This window comes from Atractosteus spatula, chromosome 2 (genome assembly GCF_055471065.1).
Source record: "Atractosteus spatula isolate fAtrSpa1 chromosome 2, fAtrSpa1.hap1, whole genome shotgun sequence".
Classification (NCBI taxonomy): Eukaryota; Metazoa; Chordata; class Actinopteri; order Semionotiformes; family Lepisosteidae; genus Atractosteus; species Atractosteus spatula.
The window spans coordinates 21,239,308-21,266,624 of record NC_142707.1 but is presented as its reverse complement, the minus strand read 5'-3'; the positions used below and the strand labels follow the sequence as shown (position 1 = coordinate 21,266,624).

Below are 27,317 nucleotides of genomic sequence, written 5' to 3'. Positions count from 1 at the left end.
TCTGAAAACCTTGGGAGGAATATGGTATAAAGAACTGATAACAACTAGGCTAAAATGTCATGGTCATTTTCCTTGAATTAGTCTGCTGGGGAAAAGGAAATTTCATCTTCAGCACATGAAATGAAGAACACCTGATTTGAAGCCGTATGTCATTGCTGCGGAGTTTTCTTAAGTCAGCAAAAACTATATATAGCAGCAGATAGTGTGAGATATGGAGAAGCTTTTAGTGAGGACAGCAAGCTGTCAGTAGAGAGCTGAGTGGCTATTATGTTAACTGAATAGTCCGAACAATTATGCAAAAGCAGATGGACTGACCTCAGTGAGGTTTTGTTAGGTTAAAGGAAAAATAAAATGCACTCCCTGTAATCATTAATGAAATTTAATACATTTTTTTCATCTTTATTGCCGGTACTCATGGGCTTGATAAGTGACGAGTCGCGTAAAATTGTTCACATGACGATATTAATAATAGTAGTTTCACACATTCCACACAAAGCAATGGGAAAGGAGGAACAAAGCAGGTCATCGGCAGGGCGATAATCTGGAAAATTACATTGCTCACCATTTAAATCAGTGTCAAGCTGTTCTTTTTCATTTCGTTTTTTAAACATCTGGAGCAACTAATATGTGCTTACAAATGACCATGAAACATTTGGCTGCAGACATGGTTTAAGAGTGGGTTCTTGTTTTACTTTTGTCATCTGGCGACTGCAGCCTGACCTGAAAGGAGTCCACCTGAGTCATATCTGCTGCTCTCTCCCTCCGCGTTCAGCTGTGACACCTCATCTTCTGTTGCCACCACCTCTTCAGCTTCATAGCCTTCCTCGGCGTCTTCGCCCTGGGAGACTGCATCACCAAGAAAACTCTCAGATCTCAGTCTTGTCCACTCTACGAAAACTTTAGACCCATTCTAAGAGGATTCTGTGTGCCCTATTCCTGACATCTTGGCTCTGCAATTGAACATACTGAAAATGGAGTTTCTGTGCTATTCCAGACTGAGCATCAAAAGAAAAGAATCACTTTTAACTGAAACAGATTCAAAGGTATCCTGAGAAAAAAACATGTTTGTAGCAGGTGTGCTGACATTTGATGTAATGCTGTTGACATGGGTAAACCCATGTACTATTTGTCAATAACTAGGGGTCTACTGTGAAAGCCATAGCCTAGGTGATTAGGTGAGCTAGCATTCTTCTGTGCTCTACTATTGTTAACTCCTGCCTGTAAAATAAAAATAATAGGGCTTTTGTCTTTGCTATTCACATCTGTAATTGCTATTTTATCAGTTCAAAACTATACATAAACCATAATAAACCGAGGTACTAATAAACCATAATAAATTGGGGTACTGTACTTTCAAAAACTTGATTTCAAAAACTTTTTAAAAAGTTATTAGGTCAAAAGGCACAGCAAAGTTCCGGGGCTGGTTGAATAAAACAAGAGAGGAGGAATCCGTGACTATAAGAGTGTGGGCTGAGCCACTCCAGTAAGAAATCAAGAGGGCACAGATGAGCTAACACTTACACACAGTGCATTTGACATAGAAACCTATGGTATCTGGCAGTGGAGGGTACCTGATTGGAAGTCTATTGTCCTCAGCATGTCAGCTATGTCGTCGGTGTTGATAATAAAGTGGTCCATGCTCTCGTACCCTGGGTCTGTTCGCTCTATGTTGGAGGCCTTGGAAGTGTCAATGATCCTGTAAAGGACACAGTGCTGAGGTCAGCTGATTAATGATGAATATACAAGATCAAGATAGATTATTAGCACTCTTTCCCTGTGGTTTGCCATGTTGCAGATCAGGAAGGTATTCTATCAGATCTTTACGGCCATGCATTATCTATCTCTACTGTTGAGCTACAGCAAAAACTAGGAAATGAAATAAACAGAAAACAGTTTAAAAAAGCAGTCAGCTACACATCTATTTTATTAACACAGACAGACTCTTGAACCATGGCTATTCTCTAAAAAAATGTTCTTTCGGACAGTCACAATTAAAATCAACATTTTTAGCGCATCAAACTAGAGTGGCTTGCAGATTGTATATAGAGGTGTTCTTGGTCTTCTGACTAGGCAAACTTAATTTGTAATTCCTTGCAGCTGTATAATGCCTTTTACCCCCAAGGTGTTTTTACACATAGGGGGAGACCTCATTTCATCCACCACTGAAGTGCAACACAAACCTGGGTAATGTGTGGTAGTCTCACTACACAGCAGCTCTGGTGGAGAAGTGGGAAATGTCCCTCAGTTAAGTTATGGAGAAAAATAAGGTAGGGTAGATTGAACAAGCCCAAAATAGAATTTAGCCTAGTTCACCTTACCTTATGAATAATGGAATTTGAAATGATCAAGTAGTTTGGTTCAATAACTGAGGGCAGCACAGTGAGCCTTCTCCCAGTACAAAAGTATTGGTTTGGAAATTTCTATCTAGAGGCAAGAGTGCCACCTACTGGCCCACCTACATCACTTACTGCAGCAAGACTTTTCTTTAGAAGCTTCCCATCTCAGTTCTGACCAGACCCAGCAAAACACCTATACAAACCCTTTACTAATCCTGGATCCTTTCCGTTAGTCTGAACAGTAAACTTCATTTATGTTTCAAAATGTGCTAGTCAAAACTTAGTCTTGAATTTAATGCAGAAACCGGATCATATTTACGGATAGATGGTTCCAGGTTAATATTCCAAATTCCATCAGTACATTCCACAAACACAATAAAATGACAGTAACACACATAGATAGGGAAATCAGAGGCAGTGATTAGTAGAGGAGATATGAAGAACTGAGCATAAGCTGTCACAATGAAATTTGGGTGTGAAGGAATTCAATGTAAATGACAACAGAGAATGCTACCCTGAGGTGATCTATGACTGTAGTAGTATGGAAAAAGAAAACACCTATGAAATGTTTACTTACTTTTTAATCAACTCTTTAGCACTCTGTGGAAGACAGAAACATACAAAAAACATTTACTTATGTTGAAGCCACAATTTTACAGAATTATTTTTTTTACAGATTTTCTATATTTCATTTGAACACATGTATAGCTGACTATAAGAGTATGGGCTCTTTCATTGCACACCACCTAATGCAGTACGAGACTACTCCCTCGTGTTGCCAGCTCAGGAAGAAGGCAGAAATGAAGGTAGCTTTTTAAATCCTAACAGTTATCCTAAAGAGCCCCAAGCCAGTTAGTTTTATAGATCACCCTAAAACAACAGCTTATACCTGTAAGCTATAGATCAAGCAAGCAAGTAATTTGTTCACAATTATGGGAATTCTAGATCTGGATGGTCTTCAGAATGTGGTCTTAAATGATCTATAAATTGCTCAATCTTAAAAATCACCTTTTTTAACTAATCAAATCACCTTTTTAACCCCTGTTTTAGATCACTTTTCTCAACCACAGCAGATTTACCACAATAGATGTTACACATTTTGTAAGCCGAGCTACTACAAAACGAAACATAACCTGACTTGTATTTTATAAAGATGCGAACACTCAAACGTACAAAATATTTGTAAATATTCAAATGTTTAAGTTTCCCAAGCACACAATTCTAAAAAGGTAAAACAATGGATATACGTGATCGTATTTGTATAAAATGCATCCTATTGTGTCTCTTGAGGCAGCCAAAAAAAACGTTCCAGGTGGCCAAACGCCTACAAAACATCTACTAATGTTCAACAGTGACCAGACCACTGACAGAAAAAGAGGAAGAGGACAGAAAAGACACAGGAGCAGAAGGGAGGGACAGGAAGCTGTGAGAAAGCACCTCCATCAACAGACCTTGATGTTAAACATGTTCTAAAGATTTAACAACTGAGTGTGAGAAGGGAATGATTTCCATAAGGCTGGTAGAGATCCAGAAATACCAAGAGAGCTGTGGCTGGGTGAACAAGTGAACACCAACTGTGTAACTTTCATACAGTAGTTCTCATCCCTTGGAGGGTGTTGAGTATTGGAAGCAAATTTATAAACGGACTTTAACTGCAGCAGTAGAAAACAAAGAACCCAGAATGGCTGCAGGGTGCTGGCTGTCAGAATTATTTGTCGGCACTTGGGCTTGATGTAAATGCTGTCTAAGAATGAACTTTCCAGAAAGCTGTTGCAAACAATAGTACCAAGGAAGTGGCCCGAAAAAATCCTACTTAAACATGATAAGCAGAATAAAAAGCTGAATATCTGCATGGTAAAAAAAAAATCAAGGATGTAACTGATAAAGAAATGAAAACTCTCGGCTTCATAGTGGATGCGTTTCTCGTCATCAGTTGCAAGGAGATATCATTTAATTCTGTAGCAGTTACAAAGTGGATGAATTACAGGAAATTGGCAATACTCATCCTAGTTTCAGAGTGTTTGCTGGCCTTAAGGTTTTTTCTGTGTCAATAACTTATCACACGGGCTTGCACAAGTTTTTGACAAAATTACGACTTGTCTGTCCATCTTGTGACAGACGCATGTTGCCCACCTGTAGGAAGGCAGCCATCTGGGGCTCCTCCATGGACTGGATTGCAGTCTCCACAAGCTTGGAGGCTCCCTCCAGGTGGTCCCCGTGCTGTCGGATGAGGGAGCGGACGTGGCCGAGTTTCTCGTCCTGCTCCCGGCTGATGCACAGCACCAACTCCTTTTTCTTCTCCTCCAGGATGGCGTAGAGTGAATCGAACTTCTCACACAAGTGCTGCTTCTGTCTCCGGCCATTGTCCTGTGAAGTCCAACAAAACCAAGGAGTGGTCTCCATCTGCAATCTAACACACCCTGAGCCCATTAGGGCCTGAAAGCCTTTAAAATACAGCAGTGTGCTTTAACGTAGCTGGGTCACTTGTATTATGTAGGTTTATGGTCTTTGATATAAGGGAGTGATAAGCAGTGCAGCTCAGCTTTGAAAGGAGCACAACACTGCATCTGAAATTGTTTATTCAAGAACCAAATGGATTTTCATGGCTGTTTAGCTAATTATTGTATTGAACACAGTGCAGTGTGAACTGGTGAACTTCAGCCACACCAGGCACAAGCTCATCTCAGCCTGAACTATGACTCCTGACAATAGATGAACTAAAAAACACTACCCTGCTTTTCTTCCATAGGGACGAACAGAGGTTTCATGGCTGATACACAGTAGTACTGTAGGTCCATTTATTTTTCTCCGAGAGAAAAATCCTGTGCTACTGCCTAGCTTACCTCAATGGTTCGACAGATCTCCTCCAGCTGAGAAATCATTGCCTGGACTCTGTCATTCCCAGCAACTAGCATGGCTATCCCATCACTCAGCTCTGTCTGCAAAAGAAGTGGCAATTTCAAAAAGTCAACAAGTCCTCATTGTTGTATAACCTTTCATTGCTCGTATAGCCCATGCACGCTAGAAAAAGAACAGTCTTAACTCTACTACAGTGAATTAGAGCAATTAAGTACTTTGAGAACTTGAGTGGGACAATCTAGTGCTGGGCATTAGGACGTTGTATGCAGATAGAAGCCAGTTAATGGCTACTACTCAAGAAAGACCTCAGACTGACGAAAATGAACACTGACAAAACCTGCACAGAAGAGAAATATATAAAAAGATGTTTTAGAAAAATATTTAGAAACAAGCACTGGCACAATAGTTGACAATAATCGTTTCACAATAATGTTGAATAATATATTCTTGAATTTGTAGAAGCTGGTTGTACTTTATGGTCAGCACAGTGGTACCGTTGTAACAGCGCTGGGGCCCTGGGTTCAGTTCTGGATCTTGGATGCTATCTGTGTGGAATTTGTATATACTCCCCATGCTTGAGTGGGCTTTCACCCACCTTCCAAAAACTGTTAGGTGCTTGTGCTTTAGTTTAAAGAGCAGTTTCATCCTGAGTACCGCCATTTATTTTGTAAGAACACTTTTACCCTCATGCGGCATTTGTATTTATTTTTGATGCTGCATGAATCTTTGTACTGCATGAGAATGCTCTAGCATGTTAAAAGCGAGACAGTTTTGTACCTTCAAAGTGGCCATCTTGGCTGAGCAGTTTATGAAGCACACCATGTGCTCCTGATTGGTACAAAAATGTTTTGGCTCTGAAGGCTGTGAAAATAGTTAGGAGTTTCAACACAGATTTTCCTCATCAGAATACATTTCATATCATTGGCCTCCCTCTGTTTCTTCATTTTCGATTTTTGTGTGTGGGTTCAGCATCTAACAATCAATTTTATTTACTTTTTGTTCCTATAAACATCTGTGTACATACTGTACTGTGCATCAAAACATACCTATCACTTTACATGGGTTTAGAAAACGTACGGTTCTTCTTTTCAAAGTGCAGGCACTTGTGGTCATTGCTGAGACAACTTTAAGAAGATTCAGTCCTACTCTTAAGTTTGTGTACTAGGGCTTTGAATTTCTTCTTGAAAGTGTGGCAATGTCGTTAGTTCCAACAAGAACAATAACAACTGGTTCTTCACTTGCCTTTATTAGGAGCTTGTCTGCCCTTTGAATAACATGGGCCTTCTCTAACAAGGAAAACCTAAACAGTAAATTGTTGCTTACACAGGGGCCTTGTTGTATTTTTTTAGTGGCAGTGTTTTTGAGGACAGTCTCTTAACAGCCACTACCTAGCTTTCATTTTGAAACCACCTGCTTGAATTCCGGGCATAATGACTGGTATGTATACTGTGATGTCTGTGTCCTGGTAGCTGCTGAATGAGTTTCCAAGTCTTCACCGTCCATCTCAAGGGGCTGGAGTGTGAGAACTGATTTGGTGGTACAAGGTGGGGGGTGTGGGTGGCACACTGGCACAGTGGCTAGCATTGCTTTGTAGTCTTGTAGCTCTGGGACCATGGGTTCAAATCTGGACCTGTGGTGCAATTTTTGTAGATTTTGTAAGTTCTCCCTGTGCTTGTGTAGGTTTCCTCCCACAGTACAAAGACATGCTGATACTGTAGGTTCATTAGCTTCTTATCCCTACTTTGTGTGTGTCTGCCCTACGATGGACTGGCATCCCATCCTGTGTGTACCCTGCCTTGTGCCCCTTGCTTGCTGAGAAAGCTCTGGCTTCTCTGCAACCCTGAATTGGCCAAAAAGCCAATTTTATAACTTTATAACTGAAAAGCAGTTATAAAGTAGATACATTGATTTTATGGGGTGTTGTCTGGATAAGATTCTTTTTTTTCCCTTGTCTCATACTGGAACTAGTGGGTGTGATAGCACTCTGCTGATTTAGGGTACAAAGCTGTCATATTTGTTAGTTTCTTCATCTTATGATGCTCTTTCAGTTTCTTCTAGGTGAGATCACCTCACCTATAAACACAAGACGAGTCTCACCTGGTGCAGTATGTACCTAATTTGCAAACCAAATCTCCTTACAACAGAAAAAATATTATTCAAACATTCACACACAGAACACACCAATGAAAATAGCTTGTGACTCTCACGGTACCTCCCCTGTAGATAAGCCCTTTTGATGGCACACTATTTGATGGTACACTTAGCATAATGAATTTACCTATGCTATGTCTGCTCAACAAAAGGTCACTGTACCTGCTATAAAAAATGAAAAATTATCCTCATAAGTTTATGAATAATTTGTTTCAGTTACACGGTGTCTTGCAAAAGTATTCTGACCCTCTCACAGTTTTCACATTTTGTTACTTTAAAGCTTGAGATTGTGACATTTAAAGATGCGGTTAATATTTGTTATACACACAGCCTTTAGTAAAATTCATTTCAAGCCCACATTTTGCTAGAGCGTACGTACTGTATGTAACGACTTGGTAAGATGTTTTTTTTTTCCCTGAAGAACCTGTTTGATTATCCCCCCTTTCCGTCTCCCCTTTTTGTATGGGAGTTACTTTTACTCGTTTGAATTTTATTTGCTGTTGTATTCCGAAGATGAGTTTGGACAAATTAAGAAAACTGCGAGGTTTTAAAGACAAAGCAGTTACTGAAATGTGATGGATGGAGAAGGGGGTCATTTTTTGTTCTTTTTAGCCAGATTGAACCAGCAGGTGGCACTCTCTCCCAGTATGCTAACTAGGCACACTACTTCAGAAGGGCTGAGATGTAAATCTTAGTTCTTCATATATAAACGTTAAATAAAATAAATGAATTCATTTATTTCCTTTTTTTTAATTATATAATGTTAGCATGCCCAAAAGGGGTTGGGCAACCAGTTGACCTTGGACCCCTAGAGGTTTTTTTTCTCCTTACTAAGGAGTTTTTGGTTCCTCTCCTCCGTTGTCTTCTGGTCTTCTCGTCTGTATTCACAAAATGTATGGTCACTTGCATTGTTGGGGCAACCTTGTCTTGAAAGGCGCTAGATAAAAATAAATTGAATTGAGTTTGAAGGTGCCAGGAGGATTTTCAGAAGAGCAAGGCATTTTAGCCCTAGTGTCATGACCAAATCCATAAATTGGTTCATAAAACTGGTCCCTACGTTAATTAGGACTGAAATCCCCCACTCCCCTATGCCTTCTCAGAAAAGAAAGAACCTTTAAGTCTGATTTTCTGATTAAGGAAAGGCTGAATAAAATAAAATCCAAATTTACCTTCTGTCGTTTGTAGATATTCTGCAGAGGAGCCACCTCACAACCCTTGTGTGCTCCGAACACTTTGCACATGGAACATGTGGGCGTCTCACAGGACAGGCAGTAGATGTTGATCTTCTCCTCCTCATGCTCTTCACACAGCAGATGCTGCTCTGATTTCGTATGGATTGGTCTGAAAAGAGGACACAACAGCATTTAGAAACAGCATTAGAAAGCAAAGATGAGAGGGATTGCCTGTATGCTGTGGTATCAGTTCTGTCAGTCTGTTGCACTCGCCCTTTATTAAGAAAGCTTAAAAAGACAGGAATAAATGATAAATTGCAATGTTGCTGCAGCACATATAAAATTTCACAAACACAACAGACAATTGATCCATATCTTACAACTAGGGACTGTGATAATGACGGATTTCCCATTTTTTATTTTTCAATTCATATGGCCATTTTAGGCTAGTATCTTTATTCTTCAGGTAGGTAACTACAGTATCTTGATTTGTGTTATTATTTTTTCTGAAATACTTGCGTGAGGCAACAGTTTACAACAGGTAAGGCTTTATCACCTGTTACAGATCTCTAACCTGTAATGTCTACAGTCAGAACAGAAACTAACACTTCATAAGAAAGATGGAGCCTTCTAGAAAAGATTCAGTAGGTATACAGGGGCTTTGATTGGCTATTTATGGTCTAGAGATGAAGGAAAATACATGTGCAATACTTCCAAAACTCTGTGTGTTCTCCCATTCGATTGTTAACTAGCCCAAGCCCTTCTTAGCTTCAGAGATCTGACAAGAGTTAAAGCTTCTAGCAATGTTTTATTCTAAAGTAAAACACAATATACATCTCTCTCTCTAGGGTTGTAAATAATTCAATCTAATTAAAAATTAATTGTGGCTAGAAAAATTAAGAAAACTGAGAACAGGAGGTATTTACACAAAGGGCTGTGTGGTTCTGGAACAATCTACCATAGCATGTTGTCAAAGCCAAAATGCCGTCTTCTTTCAAAAAATGTTTGGATGAGATTCTTGGATGAATTATGTTTAGAAAGAGGCCAAATAGTCTCTTATCATTGGTAAACTGTGTAAACAATCATGTCATATCTACAGTACAAAGCGATACAAGATTCAGCTTCTTACTTTTGCTCAAAGAGCTTGACTGGACATTATCTTCTGAAGCCTGGATTTTTTAATAGATTATAAATTGAAAGGTTAGTGCAACCTTTTTACTTATGATGCCTTATTGATTTCCCAAAGTAATTATAAATGATAAAAATGATATTTAGAAAGGAATGTACTGTACTTCTCTTTTACCATGTTTGTAAAAATCAGCTGTTTCAGAAACTGAGAAATGGTAAATAATCTATGGCACTCCACTGAAATCCCATCTTTATTTCTGTAAATTCAACCCTGGTTCTATAAACTTAGAAAAATTTCACTGTGACCAATTAAGCAGGTGAATTGTTAAAGTAATTTAAAGATCATGTGGTACTCCAATCGGATCACAGTCTCTACGGACCACAGTTCCGTTAATTGAACTGATCACTTGCTTAATTAATCAACAGGTTTTGCCAATGATTAGAAACCAGCTCTCACCAAACCTGAGTGTGGGGCCAGCCCACTCCTCCTGCCTTATTGATGCTTTAAGAAACTTTTAATAATAAGTTTTAATATTTTCACATTCTGATGCTTTTTGCCAATGAAATCTCACATACAAAGACAAGCAAGCCATTTGCATAGTCAGATTAGGTCTCTATACCCAGGTCAGGCTATCTTTCACAGATGAGGTGGTATCTTTGGAGCATCAGTTGTTCCTTGCTTTCTGCTCACTATAATACTTCCATCAATTTTAATAAAGTTTATCTTGGGCTAATCTATCCATAAAACTTTGTTCCAAAATTCTCCTGGCTCATCTTTGCACTTCCAAACAATTTCTGAAGCATGGCATTGTCATGCATAACAGTCTTTGGAACTTTCCCACTCAGAAGTTAAGAGAAATATATATGTGGACTTTGTGCTTGTTACTCATATAAATCTTAATCACAAATAGTGATTAAGTATTTGCTTGACTTAAAGTTTAAATAATAGTTTTGAATTTGCAGTCCTAGTACCTTTGGAGAATACTGTACATCCTTAGTAGGAAAAAGAACAAAATCATATCTGGATGCTTCAGGAACAACTTTAATCTTTACTTTAAAATGGGTTGTCTTGTAAGAAAAAAAAATAATACCATTTTTACTTTTGCTGTGAAGGTAGGACTGGGAATTGGAGCAAAAAAACTGCCAAAGGCATTACTTCAAACTTCAATCAGTACAGAGCATCGGAGGCAGGTACACGGTGCCCCGACCAAACTATTTATTCATATTGTGGATATCAAGGTGCTGAGATCCTACAAAACTTGCTTAGATAAAATCCTTGGGTTGATAATTTACTGGGCCCAGATTTTCAAAACTTTGGAAATCAGATTTTGCTTTATGGCTACGATTATATCTCAGATCTGAGGTTTTTTTAAACAGTAAAATGCCGTCAGGTTGATTGTTTTAAAGATTTCCTTTAAGTCAGTCATGCTTTCGTCGTGTATTTGATTGCAATTAAAAGTTGAATTCTTGTTCTGCAAAATATGAAAGAGGGTTCAGGATGACTTTTCCAAGATATAAGGATTATTCTGTTCCTGCTCCGAAGGTAGATGTAGGTCAGTAAAGATCATAGAACATTCAGGTTTGAATTACAATGGAGAACACAAATAATGATAAATGTGATTACATGTTGAACTATTATAGTATGCATTTTGGATCTAGATTTGTGTTGATTTCTGTTTATTTTACCACACATCTCCTTTTAAAATGCAATTAGAAGTAAGTGTTTCTTTACTAGATCCTAATTTAGCAAACCTTTTTCCCATTCCAGATATATATTAGCATTAAACTATAATCAGAATTATTTTAAATATCATTGTTGTGAGATATCTATATTTCAGCCCTGTTGAAACAAATATTGTTGGAGTCTCGTTCAACAACTGGCGAAAGTACTGAGAATGTAGATTCTGAGCAGTGTCACTTAAAAGGATGTCACGTGAAAAAAAAAAACACCCCAAACCAGTCTGGTCAGCATGAAGCAGGAGAGTGTGAAACAGAGCAGGTGGCTGTAAACGTCCTTGTGTTTAGAGGTTTCCACTCAACACTGCGAAACACATGACAAAACTGTTTGGTACCAGATAACACTGTACAGTACCGGACTACGCTGGTTCTTCAGAGCACACAGTTGTGCTGTATGTTGGTGCTTTGATTCCCCATTTTGTTTCCTGGGTGCCTAAATACAAACTTGAGGGCACTGAATGCAGTTTATCCTTCATAATGCACTGCAGAACTCAGGAAACATGGCGACTGTTGGTGAATAAATGAGGCCCAGACCTGGTGGACTCTTGCTTGTAGATGTCAATAATGTTTTCCACCAGCAGGTTCCTCTGTAAGCCGTAGACTCCATGACGATCCAGGACCACCTCATGGCGGCAGGAAGGGCATCGGAACCGCCCTCCTGTTGACATGGACGTGGAGCCCCTTGACTGCCACAGGGGGTTCGATGCCTGTGGGGAGGAAAGGAAGACCTGGTGTCCAATGGAAAGCTCCAGAAAACAGTACCCTTTGTTTAGGAGCTTACTTAGAACCCAGCCTACCCAGCACTGCTTTATTACTGTGGCAGCCTGAGAGTGTAGACATATGGTCACAGAGTGAGAGTGCAACTGTTGGGTTTATCTTTTTGAAAACTTTGGTACAGCATTTTAATCCACAAATATCAACATGAAGGATACATTTAAGGCAAGGCATTTCACTGGGCTGAGCAGACTTCAGTACTGACGTCTTTTTCATTAAAAAATGAAAATATGATATATAAGTATATAACATGTTTGTGTAAGGTGTCTGTGACATACTAATTATGAACAGATCTCACATTGTCACTTACTGTTATAAATTAGGGTAAATACAAAACAAAATGCCTCTATGGTCATCTGAGCATGGTCATATGGTTTCTTCTTTCCTGGCACAATTTTATATTTTATAGGTAAAATAAGTTGAAGGCAAACCTAAAAGACAGATAATGCCTGTAAAGCTAACACATCAACACAAATTGTTTTTTTTCAAATTTGTAACAGACTAGTCGATGAGTCAAGGTCTTGTACAATCCAAAGATTCCATCACTTGACCCCTCAAAGACAGACCTATCCTTGAGACATAGCACATTAGGGAGGTAATGCTGGTTTGTGTACATTAAAATAACCCTCCACAGGACAACCTGCTATCCTGTAATAGCTAAATTACAAAAATGATTGCACTGAACCTTTGAGTCGAAGATACCCACTTAGTTCTGAAATACCTCTGGTCTCTTCAGAGCTCAAAAATAACTAGGTTTTTAATCTTCAAACAGCAGGAGTTTCGGTCTGTTTGAATGTGAAAGTCACTCACAGTGTCAAGCTTCTTCATCTCAGGGGGTGACAGTAAGCATTATGGAAGACCCTACATCTGATGTACAAAGCTGGTCTTCTGTTGGAACAGCTGGACCAGCTGTTCATCTTTTAACTTCCTATTTGAGTTACCTTGCTTAGACATCTTTCACAAAGGTCTCTGCTAAACTCCCACTCCCAGGAAAGAAGTTATGTATATGTGGGTGGAGACTGTCAGCATCGATTTTCTGTGCCTAGCCCACTACAGCTACTTAACTCATTCCAGTTTCCAGTTCTGCCATAGTGATACTGGGTTATTGTAGGCCAACTAATCCCTCCAACTGCCCTGTAAGTCTTCACCCTGCATAATTCGGCAGACAAACTGGAGCCAATCAACAGGTGGCATATGCAAACTGTTATTATTTAACCTTAGTTATCAGCCTCTATTTGCTAGATGGTAAAGATGTTCAATGGTGAGGTAAAGATCCATATTGGTATAACTATCACACAACCGTATTATCACAAATCTTCACAGAAAAGAATTAGAAAAAAATCTATGAAGTACACTAAATCTATATGAAATTGCACAGGAATTAGAAGAATAAGTAAACAAAAGTGAGAAGTATGTTATTCTGATCTGCTTTAACTTAAACTTAAAAATACATATATTTGATAAAATTATTACATCTAATACTGTTGTCATGCCTATTAAAAATAGAGGTAGGCTGACTCTATAAAATAGAATAATACAATGATTTGCTAGTTTTGCAGCTGTGACAACACCCCGTGTGAACTGTTGCTCGGCATTAAATGTGCTGTTGCACTTAACACTTAGATTCATATTAAGTACGTTGAGCCCTACTACTGCTAATGTGGCACCATTAAATAAACTCTTGTGAAGACAAAAACAAATTTCCTTATACTGTAGGTAAGATATATGTTCTAGGCACATTAAAGCAATTTATGAAAAGGTGCATTCTCAAACGATGTTATGTAAATAATGTACATATTGATTTATAATAGCAAATTGATAGGTGAAAGGAAATGAACACTCTGAAATACCCACAAAAGCACTACACAGCCCTAAAGATAAAATCTGAAAGGAAGGCGGAAACATGACGTGAGGCCTGACAGTAATTCGTGTTCAAGAACATCTTGACTGTTCCTTTCTGTTCTAGACTTTGAAAGTAGTCTAACCAAAAACTATACCATGAGGGAAACCAAGAACCCAGCAGGTATCTAAACTTTGTGAGACACAACATACACAAATAAAAAGGAAAGACTTGACCATGAATTGCTACCATGAGGTATGCAAATGGAAATGAAGTATTTATCATTCTGGAGTGCTGAAGGAAACTGAAAAAAGACCATCTTAGTTCAGCCTTTAATCTCCAATAGGACAAAAAAGGCTGCAAAAAAACACGATAAGCTAGTTCAAATATAATGTATTGTGCTCTAACCCGAATTTCCTTTTCTGTATTTTGTTTGTTGAACTTCAGCCTCCTCAGCTCTTAAGTTATCATACAGGAGACTGTGTTGACAGTATGTTTACATTCTTCACAGGCAGTTTGTCCTCCCGTCATCCACTGAGCCAGAAATACAAAACCCAGCTCTCTCACCTCCTTCTGTGTTGGGAGTTTTGATAGAAAATACAGATGATTTGTGCGATACTGTCAAATAAAAGTTCAACTGAAGCCCAAGAGACCTCAAAGAGGTCAAGGGAAGCTTGTCTTTACCATCATTTTGGCACCCACTGTCTTTAATACTATTACATTATGTTGAAAATTCTTAGTCACTTACACAAAAAAAAAGAATCCCTTACCTGGAAGACATCATTGGCACACTTCCTACACAGGTTGTGCTGGCAGGGCAGTATCACCACAGGTTTGGTGAACATTTCCAAGCAGATGGGGCAAATCAATTGCTTCTCCAAGCTGTCCATTGTGTTCGAGTCCCCCAGCAATGGTTTGTAGCCCAGCGCAAAGTTCATCCCCTCAAGAGTGCACGGCCAACTCTCTGAAAATCGTTAAACGTAACTATCGACCACTTCCCTCCTATTTCTTTCTTGCCCTCAGTCTTCTGCTCTGTTCCTCAATGATGCCTTCAACAGAGTGGTTCTATGTAATTTTAGCAACACTTTGTTCTGGCTAGAGTTACTTTTTCTCTAAACCTCGCACTACACAGGGACTGGGATGTTCCCTCTGACCAATGGCACTCAGATGTGGGGGAGAACAGCATTCCTTGTTCCATTTTTAACTCCTGAAATGTGATAAGGGGAATGACTGACAGGGATAGAGGAGACCATTTGTCAGGCCTGGATCAGATGTTTCTCAGTCACGGAGCCACGAGGGACTGCTGGAAATGCCAGCACCAACGACATAGAGTATTTAAACCGTAAACACTGGGAGGAAGACAAGAGGACATGACCAGAGATGCCAAATGAAACCTTGGCCTTGAACCTTGTTCTCTGCAACAAATCTCTGAAGTATTGTATTTCAGTATGTAATTAAAAACTGTATTTCACAGCATCTTCCCAGCAGTCAAAAACATTTCTACTTTAAAGCTGACCTTAGAAGCTTTGGCTGTGGTTATAATCATATCGTGGTTTTCAGCTCAGCCCTGAGAACTGAACAAAACATAAGAAAGTCAGTGCAAGATGACACCCTTTAGGCTGTTGAGTGATTTTACAAGTTTACAAAAGGTGGATTATAACAGAAAATATTATCCCTCCACCCCCTTTTTAATTTTAAGAAAACTAGTAAAACATTGCATCTCTTATTGGAAATTAAAACATTTACAAGTGACAGGAAGGGCAATTAATATAAAATTTGTTTTCATTTTTAAGCAAAACAGGGACTAAAAGGAACTAAAAGGCAATGACAGCTGTGTAAAATCCTTCTGGAAATGTATCTTTAATGAAGGATCATCCACAGAAAACAGGATGATGTCTGTGTCTCAGAGTCCATTTGTTGAGTGGAAACCTCTAAACACAAGGACTTCTACAGGCACCTGCTTGGTTTCACACTCTCTCTCATTAACACCTTCTGATGGGTTTAGGATGAGATAACAGGCTTAAATGTACATTTATAGTATATGCAGAAGTAGTCCAGAGTAAGTTCACATGCCAAAGCTGATCATTACATCTTTAGTGTCATTGTTTTCTATAACCCTGTACTGCAGTGCTTTAGTGGTTTACAAATTCACACTGCAAATCTCTTGATCAATAAAATAAAAAGTACAATTCCAAAAAATAGCTCCAAGACGTCACAGAAATGTCTTTATCCATTTTTCATTTCAGATTACGTACGGTCACATATCCAAGACTTGTTATATTAATCTTCAAATTTTGACCTCACAAAGCATTTGACCATTTTTCTTTAAAAAAATGGTAATTAACACAATCGTTATGACTCTCCAAAATTAATGACTCATCATTTGCCAGATCTTATGGAACACAGCCAATCCGATTTGGAACAACTCCTTCTTCACGTCTTCACACCCAGCAGATCCTAACGTCATTTGAGTCTTTCATCAAAATTGCAATTTTCAAAGCTCTCACTTTGAGGTGTATAATTGACTACTAACAGTCATTATTAATAGAGATGTTGTCTCTTTCTGTGTGTGGAGGGGGACTATTACTAAAACTACACTCCAAGAGTTTCAACTCCAAAAGGAAGATTCAGAAAAATTCAATCAAAAAAGAGAAAATCTTATTACTGTACTACTACTTAGCCTCCTGAAAGCAGAACTCTGAAAACACCCACTAAGGATCAAAAGAAAAAATGAGCCACACCAAACTTGATATAAACCCCACCTTCCCTCCCTTTTTTATTTGGTGATATAAATATACATGTTTGCAAGTCAGGTCTGTATAAGGACATTTGGAACAATAAGAAAAAGAAAAATAAGGGAACAATAATCAGCAAGACCAAAAAAACAAGTATTTTACACATTTGTGAAGAAACCTAAAACAAACAGACTTCTCTGCCAGCATATCCAACATTACCATAGATACTCCTTATTTCTTAAGCCTCAAACAACTGTTTGAATTTTTTGGCTACTGTCAGCTCTCCAAAACTGCCAATAAACACAATACATTCATTAAAAATAAACTTTATATATAACTAAAAAGTAAACATTAAAATGGAAAGAATTCTTAAAATATCTGCCTTGACATCTTGTGGAGATGAATCTGTCGTTTTCTAACTTAATTATTGGTAGTTAAGATTGCTAGTTGCCAGTACAAAACAGTGATTTCCACAAAAATATTGATTGATTGCTGACTGTTAATTGTATGATTTATTTGCAAACAGACTGCCATAACCTCCGTTACATAGATTTAAACAGAAACATTGTTAAATTTCAAAATTGAATAAAGCTAACTAGTGCTTGAACCTCGGTCCCTACTGTAAATACTGTACTTAAAGCAAAACCTTCTAAGCCACCAGTGTAATTATCTATTTTAGTTTTTTATACAGTTGTACACAACCATATTAAAGTTTCCTCTTAACTAGAATGAACCTTTTCCAGAGAAAGAGGCCCAAGACTAACATGTAGTGCAGCTGGTATTTTAGTATTTATTTTTGACAGCAGTCCCTGCCTTTAAACATAGTTTAAGATGGCGCATTTTTAAAACAGATTTCAGGAGAAGAAATCTGTGAATTATGAGATAAGTTGATTTTGCTTTTGTTACAACTATGCACTCTGTGTTTATTTAATTGATGCACTCATTCTGTTAACACTGATACTTCTGTATTTCACTAAAGTGCTGCATCATCAGTCACAAACCAATAACAAAATCTAATGACACAAAACCAATTGGCATTTTACTATAAATGAAAAAAGTATAAATGCTGTCATTTACAGGTTTCAAGGTGGGCAGTCAATTCAAAATTAAATTATGAAATCAGGGTGCTTTCTTATTGCCATTTTCAACTGTGCTCTGTGACACAATATAAAGTGGCCTTATAGACTAGAAAAATGTATATTAAATTGTTTATTTGGGATAAGTTAGACGATGGAAACACATTTAAAACAAAAAAATAAAAATGACTAACATTTAAAATCTAGGTTTCCTAATCCATGATCATCACTAAATAAAACCATGAAATAGTTTTGGGGACAGATGATGGGCAAACCATAGAATTAGAGAAACCACATTGTACCACACAACATACAGCTGACAAATACAAAAAGACAGCCAACAACAGTATTTGGCAAACATTCACATTTTAAAAATGCTGCAATGACACCAAAACCCAGAAACATACTGAATGTGCTCAGCTCCCCAAAGTACAAAAAAAGTAATGGAAAACTATACTTATTAAATATCCAAACTGAATAAGCTGGAGGACTTAGAAGGATTTGCACACAGTCTTGTGTTTAGAGTTCAAGCAATAAAAATGTCTAGCACTGAAAAATAGTTATCTACCTCTCTCATCTCATACTCACAATAGTTTAAGCACAGAGACAAAAACATTTAGACCATTTATGTGAAGAAAATGGCCTACTTGTTACAACAGTAGATCAGTGTTAAATTATCAGCAAAGTAGCACAGAAAGCAAAAAAAACATACATTTGGCATAGCAGTCTTTTATGCTGCATATATTGTCCGAGTGAAGCTTCCTGACTACAGCATTACTTTAAAGAAAAGTACAAAAGGCTTGAAACTCTTTTGATTGATCCAGAATCCAGAAACAAAGTTCCTTCAGTAGCAGCACTCCAAGAGGTTGTGGACATGAAGTGGTCAGCACACATAACCCCGTCCTGCAGATGACTATGAGCTTGGCGTGACTCATATCTAACATACCAAGATCTTCCTTCTTGCTAATCAAAGGCTAATGGAGCCCGAGGCCACTCTGTTGCCTCTGTACAGCACCAATACCAGAGCCCAGAAAGCCATCCTCTCAGTCTCTCCAAAAACTACACTTTCCACAGCTACTATGCAAAGGCTGACTATCCACCCAATACAACTAATTAGAAACAATGTAAATACAAATTCCAGCACATCGCTGGTAATCCTTTCCATTAATTATGATGCCTTTTTGGTTTAAAAAAGGCCCTGCAGATTTTCATTTTGGTAGAAAAGAACCCAGAACCATTTCTTTAGGACTCTGAAATCTCACAAAAAAATCTATTTAAATTTTATCCAATTTCCATTAAAATCAAGTACTTTAATCTTACATGGAGGGCCAGACAGATACAAGATCTCTGTACCAGAAGCAAGAGGCCATTTTATAATGCTCCCTTCACTCAGGAACTGGCACAGATCTCGGGTGTCTTAAACCAATGTGGTTATTTGATCAAAAAATACAATTATATTTTGATTTTGGTCAAGCATTTATATTTTAGCATAGCACCTACATATACCTTTCGGTTTTGGGCTACAAAATGTAATTAACGGTCAAAGTGGAATTAAAGTGCTACTTTTTTCATTTAAAAAAAAGGTTGACTGGGTAATTTCTGCTCTTTATTAGGAATAAAAGCAACACAACCTTGAGCTTGTAAACACTAAAACCCTCTTAAGTGAGACTCCAGAGAACTACAGACACAGCAAGGATTCTTGTTACATGGCACAAGGTCAAAACGTACAACAGAGGACATGCATCAGGTACATGCACTTAAGACACGAGCACATCCACCAATCCATGCAACAGTATCAGGATGGCACTTGGACAAAGTTTTGACCTGATAAACTGAAACTCTTTCACATCTTGACTGGGCTGTTTTGGTACAGTAGTAATTCGCTTTCCAATACCAGAGCAACATTACACTTTGCTTGGCTTTGATGGTGGCAAGAATTGTTTCCCAACACATTTTTTTTTCTTTGTCAAGAGTGCCACGTTATGCTTCATATCACATGCCATTAACTTTCCTAACCATAAACGTGTGGGAAATCACATAGGTAATGGCATCTGTGACATCAAGGTAGGAAGTCTTTCGAAGGGCTGGTGCTGCTAGTTAGTTCTCGGTCACGTAGCTGAGCTTTTGGCCTGTGGAAAGCTGGGTGGACTCTGAAGTGCAGATTGTGGAATGTGGCTGAATCACAATTGGAGGTCTTGTATCTGAAAAGAAAGACAAGTTTAGATGGCATATTTCTCCATCTGAGCAAAGACGGGCAGCTTTCAACTACACTCTCCTATCTTTCGCAACAATCATGTCTGTCTTCCACAGTTCTGTCCAAAATTGCTTTTTATCCTTGATATTGATATGTGGTTTTCAGCTTACAGAACATAGCTGAAGTAAGGATTTAACAAATCACTATGACTAGAAATCACTCCAAACCTTCCTTCTAAATCGTGTTGATTTAACACAGGCTGAAATGGGATAACTCATCTTGACCAAGCTCAACCCAAATAATTCACTTTGAACCAGTGGAACAGAATTGGAAACAAGGATGCAAATCAAATCAGTTGCATCAAAAACATGTACTTCACTGTCATTTTCTAATGAAAAAGCTTGCTTCAGAACACATAAGCACTGAAGAGCAAACCTACCTCCCCTGAAACAGCTCACCCACGTGTTCACTTGAGTCCTTTCCAAGGAAGCACGGAATAAAATGAGAAGAGTATATTTCATGACACTATTTTGAAAACCCCATTTCAAAACCAAAGTCCACTGCTCCTACAAACCGAGGTACGGTTAAACATGAGCACTGCCTTTATCTTTCCTCAAGCAAAAGAGAGGCTTACAATGGAAGCCTTTTAAAAGAAGGTGGTTGATACAGTATAGCAATGTTATAACATGGTATTTTCACTGTCATATTCAGCAAAGGCAGTTGTCTCCAATAAATCCCAATAAGTCTTTTCTCCATGGAACATATCACCTATCACCTGGACTGGATTCTCACTTTTGGAGGAAAACCCTAGTTATATGACTGAATAAAGAACAGTTTCACAATAGAATCAGCAGCTGGTGAGCAGGTAATGCAATTTCTGAGGCTTTCTTTAATGAGATGAAGCATGGGTTCAGATGTTAGTTAACAAGGCTAATCAGTCTTTGTAAAACAAAAGCTGCAATATAAAAACAAATCATATTGTCGTTACTTTCCATTTTACATGCTGACATAGATTGACAGGTTGAAGGAGCAAGAATTGTTTTTGATCAGCCCTCTTCTTGATATTTGGTAAAAATGCTATTACCATCTCCTTTCTTACAGAACTGGAAAAAGGAAATATAGTACATTCTCTGTGCAATCTTGTGTATCTGACAGAGGTCGATCGAGTACTGATACAACCACAAAGGGAAAAAGGCTCTACTTTTCCAAGTGGTTTATACTTGGAGGAGCCTTCTAAAACAAGTCTTCCAAACACCCAGGGCCTGCATGACACTCAGGACTCAACTGATGAAATATTAGTGATTTTACTTTAGTCCTCCGGAAGAATGCAAACCAAGATTAAAAAGATTATTAGAGCACTTAACAACCAAGAAGAAGTTTGGAAAACGGATATTGGGGTTTTGACTGAACTACAGCCTCCATCAACTAGGTTATGGTCAGTTAAAAAGTAAAAAAACAACATCAATACCCTCATTGCAACCTGAAATACAACCTTTTTCTGGAAATACTACAATCTGATGATTGTTTTCCCACGAGCACCAAAACATCTATATTTAAATTAAATATTGATTGACTTGGGTCATTCACATATCTCAATCTGTTGATGTTCTTTCATCCACATGCACAAGACATTCACATACAAACAAAAGGAAATGCATTTTATCCAAAAGAAATGGACAGGAGAATACATCATACTTTAAGAATTTTCTGACACGACAACATTGGCAAGACCGCAAAAAAATGAGACTGAGTGCAAGTGCCAATAACGCATGAACAGCCAATAACGCAAGCAGAACACTTTCAATGAAATAGAGTGGTTTGTTAGCATTAAACGTGGTGCAGGTGAACTTTAAGCGGTTAATGCAAAACGAAAACAAAAATGTTAACGTGAGTGACAGAGGATCGGATGGGATACATGAGCAAAGCGCCTTGTCATGCAAGGTGTAGCCATTTTAGGAGGGGCAGCAGCAGCGATCATTGCCACAGACCCCGACACAGAAAATCCAGTGAAGGGTGCTTACAAATCATTTTGACTCCGGCAGAGTTTCACCTGAGTTTTCGGGGGCTGAACTAGGGACAGGCTGTGCAATTATAACGTTGTCACCTGATGAATGGAAAAAAAAAACAGTAATTTTAAAGTTCACTAGAAGTTCATTTCTCATTGAATTCACTGACTTGACTTACACAATGGATATCTGTTACCCTTACTAACTCTAAATTCTGTATCTGTTTGCCAAGATAAATTGCTATTCTGGCAAAAATATTAAAGTACAATACTAAACACATTAAAAACTAAATTAAAAAGGAACTAGTATTTTTAAAGACAATAATCATAACGTAAGGGCTTAGAAAATAGAGCATCACAATCACCATGTTGGTATAACTAATTTTTATTGCTGACATTCTGATTTTTAAACTTAAAAGTCCCAGCACACCCATTTTTATGAAGCAACTCATGTTCGTCAGGGTATCGTTGCTCCGAAAGTCACTAACAATTCCCCTTCTCCAAACCCCTGCCTGGCATTTCTCCAGCAGGGACGAGTGACAGAGACAGCAGTCTCGAGAAAACGCACCTCAGTACAAACACAAACCATATTTGGTTTTAACCAAACCATATCTTGAATGTGGGAGTTATTGCAGACAAAATCTCTCTCTTTCCTTAAGGGGTGCTCTCCACTTTTAGAGGCAATTTTCTCAATTTTCCAACATCAAAACTCAGTTCAGTAATGGCATTCCAACTCTAAGTAGAATGATTTTTAAACCAAGACCTAAAACCCAAGAATATGACCATAAACTCTTAGTGAAATGCAGTCTGTGAGACAGATATACAGAAAGAAAACCGTAGATCTTTGATCTAGAATTGCTTTCCTGGGAACTACTACAGCACTTTGACTTTACAATACAATACTGCTCCTATATACATGAGTTCCCATGTTAAAATATGAACAAACACGATTTCATTTACAAGATTATGAAGCAAAAAGGGGTCCAGATTTCTTATGTGCGGTTTATAGCATAGGCACAGGATCTTCTTTATTCTCTCTTGCTCATCAAACCTCTCCCGCTCATCAAATCGCTCCTTCGGCGATCCTCAAAAAATAGCTTTTAGTCATTTGCCTATTCTCCAGGGGATTTCAAGAAGTTAACCAGGATTTCAATGCAGAAGTTAACAAAGAATGGATTACAAATCAGGAACTTCATCCATCACACTGAACGATCTTGGGGAAGGAGTTCAGATGGGTGATGAAGTTCGTCCTAGGTGCATGCTGAGGGATGTCTGAGTGGCCGTCTTCTGTCCCGGTGGCCACCCCTCCAGCAGGCAGATCAACAATCACCGAAGAGAACCCTGGTCCCCATTGCACCTAAGTGACTGGGTCACAATCTGCTGTCTTGCTGGGTTTTTAACGAAAAACAAAATCATGTACGAAAGGACAACACAGGCCATTAAAGCATTTTGTTTAAATCCACAACCTCCTTTCCTAATAACAGGACCAAAGCCCATTCCTGCCATTACTCAAACAGAACCTGAATGAGTCAAAGCCTGACTCATTCCCCCTTTTGCTCATCTATTTATAGCATCAAGGCAAGAACACTGGTCTCAGGAAAAGGTATTTTAGTGTGGGTGACTAAGCCCCCTTGATAGCAGAACAGTCATTGGTAATTAAACCTGACCTGTCTTTTCAGAGAACAGGAAGCAGCTCCTGTAGGGTTGTTGTGCCAAGACGTCATAGGCAAAGATATAGTGCACATACAGCACTTAAAACTGCTATCTTGCACATGTACTAAAAGTGATGTATTGTACTTTTATAATGATAAGGAATAATAGCTACAGTATAATGTTTTAGAATAATAGTTATTTGCAAAACAAGCTGAATGGCCTTCTCTCGTTTTATATCTAACTATATTTCTGAATAAAAGACAGCTCCCAACTCCTCTGCTCATTTCTCACAATCGGCAGAAACTCAAGAGGTCCTTCTGCCTCTTCAGAGCGAATTAAAAAATTTGCCACTTTTTTGATCCGACAGGACACAATGGTACTGTAGTGTGTACAAAGGTTTTACTTCCTGTCTGACCTTAAAATCAAACCTCCCTTTCACTGTACTGTGTGATTTCAAAACAATTCTCCCCTGAGGAATATGCAGGACCAAGCATGTCGATTTTATTTATTGAGTGCGGTGCTCGGAGGTTTTTCGCTTAGATTGTTCTTGGTCAAGTGTCTTGCTAGGAGGTGCATGAAGCTCTCACGTTAGGGTAGAACTATACCAGTGTCCATTAACAAAACAAGGTACATACTGTCCAGTATGCTTTTTGGTCAGGTGCCAAACAAATGACAGTTACACTGAGATAATCTGTTATTGCAAATAAGGGAACAATGCAGAACAACAGCAAATAGAATACAAAACGTGTTGTACAAGTTTGAAATAGAAAAAAAGGTAGGATATCAACTACTCCCTTTCAGGAATATTCATCCTAGTGATGAAGCAACTGAAGAAAATGAATTAAAAATACAATATGAATAATCAGTGATAAGCATACTTAAAGGCTTGAAGTTAGACATGTAACTTAATACAGAGCACCTAAGAATAAAGAGACTGATGTCATTTCATCGTTATTCTTATACATAAACAGCCTTAGTATTTCTCCGATTCCATCATGAAATTGAGCCTGGAAGTTTTCAATTTCACTGTGAAATCAGAGTTTTCTTTTAAATGCCATTTATTTGTTAAGCCTCTTGCACCAATTCAGTAATTTAAAGCAATATGCACCTATACTTTCTCATTTATTACAATTAGAAATTGTTCATGCAATGAATGGAGTAACTGCTATAATCCCCAGGAAAAACCCATAACTGGAACACCTGTGGTCTCCAGAGCTCCTGCACTTCAAGAGTCACTCACTAACTCCACCTACCTATTTTTATTGCTAATCTTATTTTTTTAAGACGGCAGAATGACATGTTTCTCCAAGGTCTGCAAGGTCTAAGAACGTTATAAATTCAAACTAAAAGAAGACATGCATTCGCTCTCTTTACATTTGGTAGGACTTCACAAAGAAACAGAAACTGAATTCATTTGCTAGTACCTTATATACTGGCTAAATACTCTCTTAAAATATTTCTCTTCAGTGCTCGCTCAGAGAAACTGTAACTGCTCAGCCAAACTGAAAGAGAGAGATCTGTTCAAAGTGTTACAACAGAGCCAGCAATACTGTTTGGTGGAAAGGCGACAGTAATTATGGCTCTGAAGGCAGGTTTCAGAAATTCACCGATTCCCCCCTCCTCCCGCCCGTGATCAGGATGGAAAGAGCCGGAGACTCACCTGCATCTTGCTCGGCTCGGATCTGGGCCTCCAAGTCCTCTGGGTCCACGTACTGGTAGTTCTCGTCGTCTTCGGCCGGTTTACACTTCCCACAGCAGAAGCAGCAGCAGCAGCAACAGCAGCAGCAAGTGAAGATGCCACAGCAGAACGCCAGGGCCTGAATCATCACCACAAAACAACAGTCAACACTCATTGGAATGCAGCAAGGACACTCAACCCTCACACCTCGCTCCTGAACCTTTCCAGAGACCTCATATGGCAGGTGCTATACAAAGGAGCCCCACAGCATCATGTCACAGATTAATCCTTAGGATTTAGACCATATCTACCAAGAAGCACCTCACCATGAAACAGCCCCCGTCTTTAAGGGTCTGGTTAGAACGCTAATCGCGCTCGCAACTGGTGAGTGCGAACGCTGAATCTGTTTGTGGGTGATCAGCCAGCTCTCCCTCTCTCCATTACAAACAGCACACAAAGTGGATCAGATTGGTTTTTCTGTGCATTCTCCATTCCCCCTCCCCTCCTCAACCGTCTTGGAGATCAAAGCAAGTTTTTTTTTTACCGCCTCAGTTAGGTTTGTGCTCCTAAAACTATGCCCCCTGCATCTGAGCCCTTCATTCACCACATTGTCTTTTCATCTTCGCGACAAGACCGTCACAGAACGCGACATTCCGACTGCTACATATGATCTGCTCAAATAAGACAATTTCAGTGTGATGCAATGAAAAGCTTTGCATACTCCATAACAGAATATAAATGTATACTTCACAGAGCATAAATGGGAGAGGAAAAACAAAAAAAAACACTTGAAAGCAAAGAGTTAGATGAAAAATGAGATCAAAGGGTGACGGGGAAATTGATCAAATTCACTGCAGCCTCCCTGGAGTGAGAGTGAGAGGAGCAAACGACAAGCTGGGCTGAAGAAAGTGCTTTGCATTCGGCTGAGGGTTTGAGCTTGAGACTCCCACAGAACAGCAGTCTGAGCCAACTCAGATGAATGTTTAATTCCTCTTGCCTAATCCTCAGTAAACGTGTGAATAGAATTCAAGTCCGCCTTCCTACATCACGGCCATCTGTATAATAGCTTGTGCCTTATAAAACCCGAAATGGAACAAACTGGTATGCAGCTGGAACTTTGCTCCTCTCCCTGTGATCAGCACTTAATAGTTCGCTGATCCAATACAGCATAAATAGATCATGACAGGCTAAAAAAAAGTGTCCCTGTAAAATATGAGGCTTTAAACAAGTTTTTAACCACCTCTCTAAATGATTATCAACAGCTGTGTTTCCTAAAAAAGGCTTACCTTCAGAATTGTGACAATGTATTTTTTTAAACTAGCCCCTCACCTGATGCAGTGTTCATTTTTGTCACTGTAGAGAACCACAGCAACTGCCAGAAAGAAAATATCTGAGTGCCTAGATCTCTGTTTTAAGACCCGTCATGTGTCTAATTTCATGTTAGTCCTTCAAACTGGCTTTGTATTCTCAATGGTCAAAATCACTGATGGTTATGCAAGGCAGCTCAGTAATTAATCATTATTACCACTAGAGGGCAGCCCTTAAAAGCCTCAAACGCAGTTCCATGCTCTGTGTGGTGCTTTTGCTGTATTTTGCTTGCTTTGTATGGGATCTCTGACATGCAGCAAGGATACAGACCTTCAGACAAACAGACATTCTACAGGCATTCTTTCATGAACCATTGTCTGTATAATCACACAAGGCACATTTTACAAGAATCAGTCATTCAACTCCTCATTCCTCCTACTGTGTAGATCACTCGGTATCTGACGCAGAGCTAACCTTGGTAGATAGAATGCAACCTTTGTAATCAATAGCACTCATAGCACTGGTTATTATTGATTGAAAAGCAGCAAAGCTGTCATTGTCCAAAAACGACAAATGTATGATGTTTTGTTGTTTGCAGACTCATAATAATGGTATGTTGTTGCTTTTGAGACCCATTTTAAAACATCTGGAACTTTGCACATAAGGGAGTA

The 27,317-nt window shown here is 38.7% G+C and overlaps 2 protein-coding genes across 7 annotated transcripts in view; both read right to left on the bottom strand.

Moving 5' to 3' along the window:
- Positions 1 to 363: 363 nt before the first annotated feature.
- Positions 364 to 15,070, bottom strand: trim54 (tripartite motif containing 54). The gene is made up of 8 exons (XM_088906191.1): positions 14,768 to 15,070; positions 11,918 to 12,090; positions 8,516 to 8,687; positions 5,180 to 5,275; positions 4,470 to 4,703; positions 2,914 to 2,936; positions 1,572 to 1,696; positions 364 to 846 (listed from the first exon to the last, which is right to left on the bottom strand). Exons 1-8 carry the CDS (start codon positions 14,933 to 14,935, stop codon positions 698 to 700), a joined length of 1,140 nt encoding a protein of 379 aa, XP_088762317.1. The 5' UTR covers positions 14,936 to 15,070; the 3' UTR covers positions 364 to 697.
- A 1,673-nt stretch (positions 15,071 to 16,743) lies between these two features.
- dnajc5ga (DnaJ heat shock protein family (Hsp40) member C5 gamma a) overlaps positions 16,744 to 27,317 on the bottom strand; it is a 32,317-nt gene continuing 21,743 nt past the window's right edge. For 3 of the 6 annotated variants that reach the window (XM_088909387.1, XM_088909388.1, XM_088909389.1), the window contains exons 4-6: positions 25,321 to 25,477; positions 22,053 to 22,106; positions 16,744 to 20,009 (exon numbers count right to left, since the gene is read on the bottom strand). In XM_088909387.1, the coding sequence (XP_088765513.1) occupies positions 19,906 to 20,009; positions 22,053 to 22,106; positions 25,321 to 25,477 (315 nt within the window). In that variant the 3' untranslated portion in view covers positions 16,744 to 19,905. Of the gene's footprint in view, positions 20,010 to 20,438; positions 20,480 to 22,023; positions 22,107 to 25,320; positions 25,478 to 27,317 lie in introns of those variants that run through there. The other 3 variants (XM_088909392.1, XM_088909393.1, XM_088909390.1) reach the window with 3 other exon arrangements.